The 12025-nt window shown below is 35.3% G+C and overlaps 1 protein-coding gene across 1 annotated transcript in view; it reads right to left on the reverse strand.

The window, feature by feature from the left end:
* Window positions 1–12025, reverse strand: part of LOC108632518 (putative aminopeptidase-2) — a 53943-nt gene that overhangs the window by 32688 nt on the left and 9230 nt on the right. The window contains exons 5-13 of the mRNA XM_018037169.2: window positions 11107–11262; window positions 9552–10023; window positions 6826–7061; window positions 4796–5166; window positions 3524–3804; window positions 3231–3415; window positions 1973–2140; window positions 1643–1795; window positions 953–1561 (exon numbers count right to left, since the gene is read on the reverse strand). Coding sequence (XP_017892658.2) covers window positions 953–1561; window positions 1643–1795; window positions 1973–2140; window positions 3231–3415; window positions 3524–3804; window positions 4796–5166; window positions 6826–7061; window positions 9552–10023; window positions 11107–11262 — 2631 coding nt within the window. The remainder of the gene's footprint in view (window positions 1–952; window positions 1562–1642; window positions 1796–1972; window positions 2141–3230; window positions 3416–3523; window positions 3805–4795; window positions 5167–6825; window positions 7062–9551; window positions 10024–11106; window positions 11263–12025) is intronic.

Consider the following 12025-nt stretch of genomic DNA (forward strand, 5'->3'; position numbering starts at 1 on the left):
CAGTAAAGTACTCGTCGATTTACAATTAGACTGCAACTATTAATTAAAAAGTACACCACTTATCAATTATAAGTTGCTGATGCGATAATTAAAGAAACTGCAATCTTTATCTTAATTGAAGTTGATCAATTAAAGTATCAATGTCAATTGCAGTCTTACACAGAAGTACAGAGTACTATTATTAAATTCCGGTCGCTATACATATGTATATTTGCAGAAAATTTGAATATGCAATTTGCATAGTAGCTTAGGACATATTATACGTATATTGCAATATGTATATCATCAAAAACTTGCAATACAGAGTAATCTACTTAAATATAGGTAACTAAATTGTCTCTCCTTTATTTACAATAATAGGAAAAATATTTAGATATGTAATAAACTATGTAAATGGTATCAGAACGACGCTTTGCATGAGCTTCTTCTTTTTCAACATAATCTAGTTCTAAATTTTTAACGTCACTAATATTTTTTGCTTATAAATGTATATTATGTCCTTTGGCATATTATAGTTGACATTGAAATGTATTCAAATACATTAGTGACAGGATCTTAAAGTGACTTATATTTCCCAAAATAAGAATTTTGAAATTAAATTCCTATGTTATTAACTTTTAGCAGTGACGAGGGAGAAGTTGTTGTAAAGTAAAATGTATGTGTTGTGAAACACATGTGTAAGTTTAGTGTTTTAAGTCTGGAAACATAATCGCTAATAATTATATCCGTGATATTGAAAACTCAGGAAAAGTAACTCTTGCAAAGCTTTCATCATTGGATGCCATTTAAATGTTATAACAAATCTTTTTCCAATCATTGTAAATGAAGGAAATATTTAGGTCGCTGTATTTAAGTGGGTCACACTGTATAAGATGCATTGAACTCATCAATTTTTTATTCTGTATAAAAATTCGCACTTTATTTATGATTATTTTAACAAGCTAACGCTTACCGTTTTTTACCTTCACCGTCGATATACCAACTTCTGTAAAATCCGCGCATCTCCTCCTCGTTCAACTGTCCTTTGAACGCTATATCGATGGTTAAGATCTGTCCCTTTGTTAATTGTTTATCCAACTGAAGCACAAGGAAATCGTACACGTCAACGACCTTTACCGACACACCAACTTTTACGCTGTTTACGAGCACGGATATATTTTCGTGGGTCAAGCCTGAGGAATGGAGGGTGATGGCTTGCGTGTTGTTTATGACGACTGCGTCGATGTTCACCGTTCCTGTGAACGTAAAATGGTCGGCCTCGTTTACGTCGGTCGCCACTAGTATCGAATACGATCTAGGCTGAACGGTGCCCGGCAGGCGGTACTCCGTGTTCCTATCCTGATTCCCATGATTTTGGTTGTAATCGATTACCCACTGTACAACGTCCTTCGCGAAGTTGTTGAATCTTTTCAATTCGTATTTCGCAATGTCCAATGAGTCTTTCAACGAGTCCAGCTTGCGCACGTTAATCAACAACTCGAACTTGTTCACCAGCTCTTGCGTGGAGAAACGTTGAGATGCGGACGAGAGTGTGCTCGTGATAGTTCCTGTTCCGTCGTAACTGAAATCAAGAGAATGAATTCAAGTTTCGTGATTTTAATATAGTAAACGCCACAATCTCTGTTCACGTCAAGAAACGTACAATTCTACCATTTCGTCATAATGTTTCTCGACATAGTTCAATACAAACTCGGCGCCAAGTTTACTGGACCCATAAACCGCGGAGTACACAGTGGAGATATCCTGCTTTCGAATTCTCGTTTCCTCAAAATCTTTGAGTGCGTATGACAAATATCTAAAAGCAAATCAATTAAAAATAAGCAAACTAAAAATTTTTATACATTCTATGCTATACATTTTGAATTTATATGAATAACAAAATAAATTTCGTGTAATATGAATATACCTACTATACGTTCTTTTATAAGAAAATGTATAAATAAAATAAAAGCAATTAAAGGAGTGTACAAACCTTTCCAAAAGTTTCGCATTTTCAGTGCAACCGAGAGCTCGCAGTATGGTTTCTTGATGTGTAGCCGAGTTCGAATTGAAATATTGCTTCCATAAGAATTCCCAATCTTCTTCCTTGCCATATTTCACGCCCATGCAGTACGCCACTGAATGATAATTCGGTTTAATTCTGCAATGTTTTAATTACATTTAAATGTCCAGAAAACTTGAATGTCTCCAAACCTTTGGATGTTAATCCTAGTTTTAATATCTCACAAAATCGTTAATTTTTCATTCTCAGAATAAAATTGTAATCTTTCTTGGAAATATCACATTTTAAGGGGTCTTACCAGTGTGAAACTTTAAAAAAGATCGAATTTTTTTGCATTTTTCGAAAGTTTGTACCTTCAAAAATATCATACTAGAATTTCAAGGTCGGATCTCCACTACTTTTCGAGTGGCAGCTTTCTAATAGTATTAATATAATATAAGTAATAACATGATGGTTAAAACTTCAACGTGTTTTTCTCGAAATGGTATTTTTCAAATTTGCTGACACTAACTCAAAGACCAATTATCTGATTGACTTAAAATTTTAACGGAGTGCTCTGGACATGCTTTAATGTCCGATGTCATAGGATACTCTTCATTGGATGAAAACTGTAATTTTGGCAACGAAAAAACGACAACTTTTTTAAGGAAAAATCAAAAAATTTCTTAAAAACTCCGCCATTTTGTCAGATTTCAACATTTCTCGGATATCCTACGTCATCGTACGAAATATTCTACTTTAAGAACGTCTTCGTTTTTTTTCATTTCAGGCACTGTATGTGGTCAGCAGTTGAGGCACTTTTTTTTTGACGTCTCGGGAAATAGCGCATAACTTGGCCGCCTTTAGTTATTTTTGCACGAAAAAATTATTTTACACAGCTCATTTATAGGCAAATATATCCATAAAGTTCAAAAAAATTTCTAAAAATGACCTAAATTTTAGGCGGTCACACTGGTAAGGCCCCTTAAGAGCATCGATCCCAATTTTGCACTTTAAGATATTGAAAATTGAGGAAGTTATTCATTTGTAGGTAAAGGAAGTGATTTCTTGAAAATTTTTCTAATCAAGAATTTTACACCACTATGAAATCCATGTGTCCTTAAAATACATATTTTCAACTTCTCTCAATAATTTTTCTTTCAATAAAGTATACAACGAAGTTCGTACTTATTAGAAGACGTATCTCATTCTTCTTTACGTAATTTTTTGAGCGTTAAAATATCCTTACGGGGTATTTTTTTGCTTCCACTGCTGGAACATGCTGGTGAATGTATTAATGCACTCTTTGTGGCCATAGTTGCAAGCCAATTTATTAAGCTCGCCTCTGAGTAACACCGTGAGTCTATCATCAGTGTTTTGATCCGTAAAGCCGAGTTGTTTGTATATATTATCAATAAGAATAAGAATGAAGTCCTGCAATTAATTTTTAATTACAAATGTCCCATTTCTTCACTTATGACAAGAGGGTAAATTGAGTTAATTATGCATAAAAATTGGTAATCATAATTTCGTTCGATGTACCTTCAAATGTTGATAGTATTCCTCGTTTCCAGAAAATCGTTGATCGAGATAAGTGAGAGCGGAGAACGCAGCTTTGAACGGTAAATAATTCGTTTCAAGCGTGAGATACTTCACGCCGTCCAAAGCTGTCACATAAGATAACAAATCGGCTCTAGCCAGATTAAAAAGATCATCGACCAAAGCTGCTCGATTGAGGACGTGTATCTTCTGATATTCATCGCTATTCAAAGCGTTGATAATGCGGTACCAGCTGGCATTATCGTAATTCACGCGATAGAAGCCTGAGAAACAAATTTTGGACAACTTTTATAATTCATTCTCTATTAATCAATAATATTATTTATTATATAAAGTGTCACGAAAATAAATTAATTCTTCAAGCTGTTTCATTATTTATCACATATCTACACATATATGTACAGGGTGGCTCTTTTAAGAAAGGTCACCTAAATATTTATTTAGCTTATTGTGATGTAAAAACCACTTTTAACATCATGTGTATAGTATGAAAGGACCAATATTTGGCAAGAATATTTTTTCCCCAGGTCATTTTTTCAGAATTATCAAAGTCATCGATGTTAACCTTCAATTTTTGAAGATCAAGGTCATTTCAGGGTCATATTATTGTACATATCTAAATATATGTATTTTTCAATTAGCTACATAATAGAATAATAAAAAAGTGTAGTTATGTGTACAAAAAACACAGACGACCTTGAAACTCCGAAAAAATGACCTTGATGAAAACAAATATCCTTGCCAAATATTAATCCATTGGCATTATGCACATTACGTAAAAAATGTTGTTTTCATCACAATAAGCTGAGGGGATATTTAGATAGTCTTGCTTAAAAGGACTACTCTGTATAGGTTGATCCCGGATTTAACGATCAAACTGCTATATATGCAGTACGTTGAAGTAAAAATAAGAACAAAATGTAATATAAATGTTGGCCTGCAAATGCTTTATAAGAAAGTTATAATAAAAATATGAAATCTAAAGTCAATAGCGAGTTCATTGTTGGTACATCGGAATGTAACAATAAGACGACGGATTCATGAAACGTGCTTCTTCTAGTCATCTTTACTATCACTGAACTAAAGTAAGATGAAAATGAAATTTGGAGAGCGGTAAATTCAGTCTAAGATTTCAAGCCCGTATTCATAACGAAGGACGTCACTTTGAAATGGAAACAAACTTCATTTCAATCTAATAAAGCTGGATAATAAAGCATTTGATTAAGATGATACAGAAGAATTGTTGACACTAACCAGAAGATTGAACATTGAATATAATCCAGTCCAATGGTTTGTCTGCTAGATCAATCCTGCCGGTGGACTTCGTGATCCAGTATACATTATCTGGGTTTACGTTGTCGAAGTTCGGATTTTCCTTGTTGGCCCATGTAAGAGGTATCCACCACGTTTTGTTAGTGGATGTACTTTTTAGGTTTCTTAAGAGGAACCGTTTTTGCTTATAAATGATTGTTTTATTTTCGACGTTTACATCTAAGACTGGATATCCCGGTTGCTCCGTCCAAGGCGTCATAACATCTTTCACGGTCCACGTTTCATTACGGCGGCGATTAATCTCATTCTGTAGCTCTTTCCAAAGATCCTCAGGCCGGCCCACTTTGTCAGTACTGGAATGGAAATGTACGTATGTAGTATATAGTAAATATCTTAGTGTCTGTACATATCACAATTTCTACCGACTAGCGTATATGTCGATAATTTTATGTATTATCTTAAAATTATAGAAAAATAAACCATACATACTACTAAAAAGAAACTAAGATATCATGAAAGTGTTGAGAATTGTCTAAGTTGGGAAGATGATTGCTTAGCAACATATTATCGTAGGATAATGATTTTCCTTTTAAATTAAAGCTTGGAACCTCTATTTTAAGATTTACTTTTACGAGAGATTTTAACTTGACAAACTCCTATGACAAACAGTGCTAAAATCTAAGAGCATGTTTGAAATTTAAAAATTAGCAAAGTTTAACAACGTCCATGGACTTGGATAGCTTTTTCAGTGATGTCGCTTATGACAATCAAAATTAGAAGAAAATCACAATTAACGATTAAATTTTAACTGTGAATTGCAAATGCGGCGATTAAAAATCTACAATCCTGTCAGAGAGAGAGTTCTGGACTTCACCATGTCTACTATTAGACTATTAACTCCATGACGTACAATGACGACTTCGTTCTACGTGCCATTGTAAACTTTGAAGTTTCCGAGACGTCAAGAACTTAACTAGTATTAATTAGTAAAAGAATTTAAATAGTATTTTTCGAATGCATCTAATTCCGTTTTATTTGTATGTAAAGTTAAATATCAGTCCGCAACTTTACCTGTACAGAGTTGATTAATTAAGTGTTGCGAATTTAATTGGGCTATTGGGTTTAATTTTAGTTGGGCTTTCTTGAATTCGTGATTAACGTTCAATTGTTAATTGAAATTTCTTCTAATTAAGTGTCCCAGAAAAAGTGTCAGAGTTGAAAAGAGGTGATATTGAAGGTGTTTCTGAACAATAATTTCGTTTGGCAAAATGCACAGTGAGGTATGGTTTTGAATTATTAACGAAAAACACTGACCAATGAGGGCACGTTTAAGACCCACGTCAGCCACGGGTAGGTTGACTCGGATCGTGACGCTCGGCCGTGCGGCTGATTTTTACTTACTTTCGTAAGTACCTTTATTAACCAATGTCAGTGTTTTTTGTTAATAATTCAAAAACCATGCTTCACTTTGCATTTTGCCAAAGGAAATTGTTGTTCAGAAACACTTACAGAATCTTTCTGATCAAAAACTTTTTCTGGGATACCCTGTACACTACCAATCCTTAATTAGAAAGAGAACATAAGCAATTAAATTTTAATTCTTGATTAAAAGAAATTTCAGTTAACGATTGAAATTTAATTTAATTGCAAATATTTTGCAAAGATTAAAAATCTACAATCCTATCCAGTTTTGATCCTCACTATATCTACTGTTAGACTCTTAAACCCTAACTCGCAACCTTACTTGTACATACATCGTTTGTACATTGGCTCGTTTAACCTTATGCATGCCTTTTGGGATAAAACGCCTATATAGAAGTTATAGAATATTCTTTAAAGTTTCTAAAATATCAATCAATAATTCTTATTGCTACATGTTACCTTAATTTCTTTAATAAAATTCGAACAGAAGTATGAAGAATATGAAGAGTAAACTTGGACAAAAGTGACCTAATATGAAAACCGAAAGTTTTTATGGTAAAATATATTCTTTAATATCATGTGACAATTACTTTGCCAAGTAGTTATGAAGTCCAGCATCGAATACTTCAGGTCCGAAGATGAGATTCATCATTCGAACAATACACGCTCCTTTATTGTAAGTGATAGTATCTCCGACTTGGCTGACTTGCGACGAATTTAATACCTCCCGCGTCATCGGCTGAGACGTTTCAACCCCGTCAGAAGCATAAGCCGTATGTTGTTGTTCCACGATGAACTGATCTTCCATCTTCCAAGTAGGCTCGACCTATGCACCAAAAGTTGCGTAACCAAACATAACAACAAATAACAGTAAAAATTACTTTCAGTAAGCCTGCGAATTTTTATGGGTTTACAGAAAATTCAAACATAAAACAGGAATGTCCAAAGTACAATATATTATTAAACGGAATAACAATTTCTTAGTCAGGTTGTATTTTGTCAAATGTGGTTTCAAAGAATCTATTGTAGCAACATATAGCAAAGATTAGCAATGCGCAAGGACCCTCAAGTGCGACGAGCAATTTGGATAGAAAATACATATGTACATACAGGGTGAGTCTCATAGACTTCGAATAACGCGTACAATATTTGTTGTACGATAAAAATGTTTAAACAAATGCTGCACGACTCCCAGTGGGACATGCAGGGCTATGATCTGTTTTTCGTTTCTCTGCTCATTTATCGACATATGAGGATCGCCATCAGTTTTTTAAATAGAATGCCGAATATTATTCTCTAAAATTTTAATAAAGCACCAAATTTTAAGTAGGAAAATGTTATAACAAATATAATATCTTACGAGTTATTCGTCGACGAAGTCGTCATTACGAGACTCGCCCTATAGAACACGATCCAGATAATATTATTGTGTGTAAGGAGTATTTAAATTTAATGGTGTGGGTGCCTCGGAAACTGAGGCTCCACCAATTCAATGTGACTCATGGGATTAACGTCAGGTCATCTCTCGTGCTAAACGTAGAGCTAAAGGAGGATTCCCACTATCCGATACCGTTCAGACAGTTGTTGGATCCAACAGCTCGAAAACAAGCGTGTACTGTAGTCAGTAAGACAGAATATAGGGAAAAGCATATAAAAGCAGGAGGCCTCAGGGGCCTCCGGTCAGACATGAGTCCGAATCAGCAGGTAGACCGCCTACTGTTTAGGTTCGACCGGCCGCTTCGTGGTCGGAAACGACACCTTCCAACTAAAATCCAGGGAAAGCTCACCCTCCGATTCCTTCCGACAGTCATTTGTAGATTATTAGCTGATAATTATTTCAGCCGAGAGGAATAAGGCCGAGCTAAATGCATATTATAATGCGAATAACAACATCGGATAATGTAACGGTATCGGATAGTGGGATTCCTCCTTAACTACTAATGTAGATATATGAAATTATTATAGTAATGGTATATATAGGGTGCCCCAGAACCAGTGTTAGGCCTTCAAATGGGAAGGAGCTGAGGTGATTTTTAAATAACTTTTTCCTTTGCAAAAAAGTTGTCCAAGGCGCGGTTAACGAGTTATTAACAAAAACCGGGACCAATCAGAATGCTCGTGTACAAGGAGCGCGATAACCGTCCCGTGCATTGCCGCAGCCTTATGTCACGCTCGTAACGAAATGTAGGATTAAAACAAAAGTTACGTGCACGGGCAACTAAGAAATTTTTTAAATATAACAGAAAACAAAGCAATTAGTCATTATTTACCTTCGCTCAATAAATCTAACATACTCAATGAAATAACTAACAAATTTATAAATTACAGAGTAGCTAAAATTATAAAAAAATGAGAAGAGAATTAGAGTTGAACTTAAGGTCCTGCCCCACTGACGACAAGACAACGACACGACAACGACAGCTTGTGTTTTCTGAGGTGGTGGGGCGGCCGAGTCAGTACCATAGCCTTTATAACTGCTTTTACACGCTTTTCCCTATACTCTCAGTTGTAAAGGCTGCGGTACTGGCTCGGCCGCCCCATCACCTCAAAAAACCCAGGCTGTCGTTGTCGTGTCGTCAGTGGGGCTAGACCTTTATTCGTTCGTCTTTAAGTTCACCTGCTCCTAGAAGAACGTCATTGGGTCAACGTACCGAAACCCGATACTTAAAGATAAAACACATGGGCAGCAGTGATGTTTAGAGCAGGTCACTGACAGATATGGCCATGTGTTTTAGTTTCGAATGTCAGGCTTCGGCACATTGACCCACTGAAATTCTTCTAGGAGCAGGTGAACTTAGAGACGAACGACTAATTTCAACTCTAATTCTTTTCCCATTTTTTATGCTTTATCTACTGTGTAATTTATAAAGTTGTTAGTTATCTCACTGAATATGTTGCATCTATTCAATGAACATAACAAACGACTAATTGCTTTCTTTTCTCTGATATTTAATCAATTTCTTAGTTACTCTTGCATGTAAGTTTCGTTTTAATCCTATGTTTTCGTCACGTGGCATACGGCCCGGCGGCTCCTGTCCGCCTTGTACATATACGAACGCTCCGGTTAGTCGGTAATTTTTATTAATAACTCGACAACCACGCCTCGGACAACATTTTTGCAAAGGAAGAAGTTGTTTAAAATCACCACAGCTCCTCCCTATTTCAAGGCCTAACACTAGTTCTGGGACACCCTGTATATATAAGGAGTAGGCCAATGTAATACCGATAAGAAAGAGAATAGAGAGTCATATCGGATCTCTAAAGACAAAAGACTGAATAAAGAATGTAAAAATTATTGGATGAGTATTGAAATTACCATCGCGGTACCAAAGTACTGGAAGTATCTGGCGAACGCTTCGCTTAGCCACAAGTAACTCCACCACTCCGGGGTGACTTGGTTACCAAACCACATGTGGGTCACTTCGTGCACGATTACCGAGGCGATGGTCTGTTTGGCGGCGTCCGATGTGAGCTCACTGTCGTACAGCATCCTAGATTCCCTGTAGGTGATCAGACCCCAGTTCTCCATCGCACCGGCCGAGAAATCGGGCACAGCTGCCATGTCCAATTTAGAAATCTGATAACTTTGATTGAATCGCTGGGACAGGTGTTTAACACTCCGTTCGCCGATGTCAAGGGCATATGTGGATTGAGGGAGTGCGTTCGGTCTTGCCCAAACCGAGGTAGTACCTCTTTCAGTGGATTTGAAATCCGAGACTATGAAAGCTACTAGATATGTCGACATAGGAATGCTCTCCTGGTATTCGTCCCAGTATTCGGTGCTGTTACTGTGAACAAGCAATTTACATCCAATTAGTTGCAACAGTCTTCGTGTCTTATTAGCAATTGCTGTATTACAGTGGTGGGAGGGAAACACGAATACGGCTTTTGTAGTTATTGTAAACATGCAAGAATACTACTCGATTAGGGACAATAGTAAGATCCTTTTTTAGTAAGATATTAAAAAGAAAGATATAATCATATTCTGAATTCAAGAACAGCTGAAGAAATGATATTACAGCTCATATTCAACGAGCAAGTAACTTTCTAGGATATATATATAAATTCAAGATTTTCCCAGTATTTCATTCTCGGAGAAAATGTTTGCAAAAATTTGCCAGGGTCGCAGTAAAGAAACGCAAGGGACGTTAAAGATTAAGGGGCCATACCAGTGTGAAACTTTAAAAAAGATCGAATTTTTTTTGCATTTTTCGAAAGTTTATACCATCAAAAATATCATACTAAAATTTCAATGTCGGCAGCCTTCTAATAGTATTAATATAACATATTGGTAATAACATAATGGTTAAAACTTTAAACAAAGACCAATTATCTGATTGACTTGAAATTTTAACAGAATGTTTTGGATATGATTGTCCGATGACGTAGGATATTCTTGATTGGACGAAACCTGTAATTTTAGCAACAAAAAAACGACAATTTTTTTAAGGAAAAATCGAAAGATTTCTTGAAAACTCCGCCATTTTGTTAGATTTCAACATTTCTCGTATATCTTACGTCATCGTACGACATATTCTAATGTAAGAACGTCTTTGTCTTTTTTCATTTCAGGCACTGCATGCGGTCAGCATTTGAGGCGCTTCTTTTTGGCTTCTCAAGAGGTAGCACATAACTTGGTCGCCTTTAGTTATTTTTGTACGAAAAAATTATTTTACACAGTTCATTTATAAACAAACACATCCATAAAGTTTAAAAACATTCTATGGAATACTTCTTTTAAAAAAATTTCTCAAAAACACTTAAATTTTGGACCATCACACTGGTATAGCCCCTAAATATCATGTCATAATAAAGTTTGGCCACTACTGCCATATTATTTTATATTATTATGTAGATTGCATCATACTTACACGTTTACGGTCCTGTTCAAGGGCATATTACTGATAGTGTTATACCCTGCCGGTCGGAGGATTCTGATAATGAATCGTGCTTTAAAACTAGGCTCGTCGAAACAGGGAAAGGCATGTCTCGCATGTGTCGTTTGAAATTGTGTGGACGCAAGCCATCTGAGTCATGTAAAGAATATAAATATATTAAATTAATTTCTATTTTGTTAATTACTATATTTCCTATTATATCACATATGATAGAAGCGATAGCAGAGGCTAGACTATAGATTCTTAGGCGAAGTATAATTGTATGTATGGACATGTGTGTGGTGTGTGTGTGAGATGATTACGGAGTAGAGTAGAGATAATTTTATATCTGTTCCAGTAATAAATTATATATTATAAATAACAGTGCTTAGTTGATACACGAAGCGATAATTGAAATACGCAGTCAGTTGTTTCTATTTTGTGTCGGATAAACAATCAGAAAGCACATACAGAGTAAAAATGAATCGTGTGTAGAGTAATAATGATATGTGTAAAAATGTGAGAGATACGCAGCGCGTGTGAGGTGCGTAATAAGAGATAAAGTAAAAGTCAATGTACAAACGTTATTAAGATCAGTTAATTTGGAGATTATCGTTTGATACGACTGAAAGACAATTTATGTTTTGTCATTGCCTTTAATCTTATCTGCCTTCCTGTCTTAACTATTTAATCTATTTTTTTTTCTTAGATTCATTTATTTTGTATTAACTATCACGTAAATAAAATTATTGTAAGATCTAAAAATTCCAGGATTTTAAATCATATTCTGCACTTCAGCATTTATTCTTTTTGTACATTCGGTATTGTTCTAACTGTAACAAATACGCAGTCTATATTAAAATACAATATATGATATAAAAACTGTATCGTCTAAATATTTTTCACAGACTCA

This window comes from Ceratina calcarata, unplaced genomic scaffold (assembly GCF_001652005.2).
Source record: "Ceratina calcarata isolate Rehan_Ccalc_2016 unplaced genomic scaffold, ASM165200v1 scaffold159.2, whole genome shotgun sequence".
NCBI classification, from domain to species: domain Eukaryota; kingdom Metazoa; phylum Arthropoda; class Insecta; order Hymenoptera; family Apidae; genus Ceratina; species Ceratina calcarata.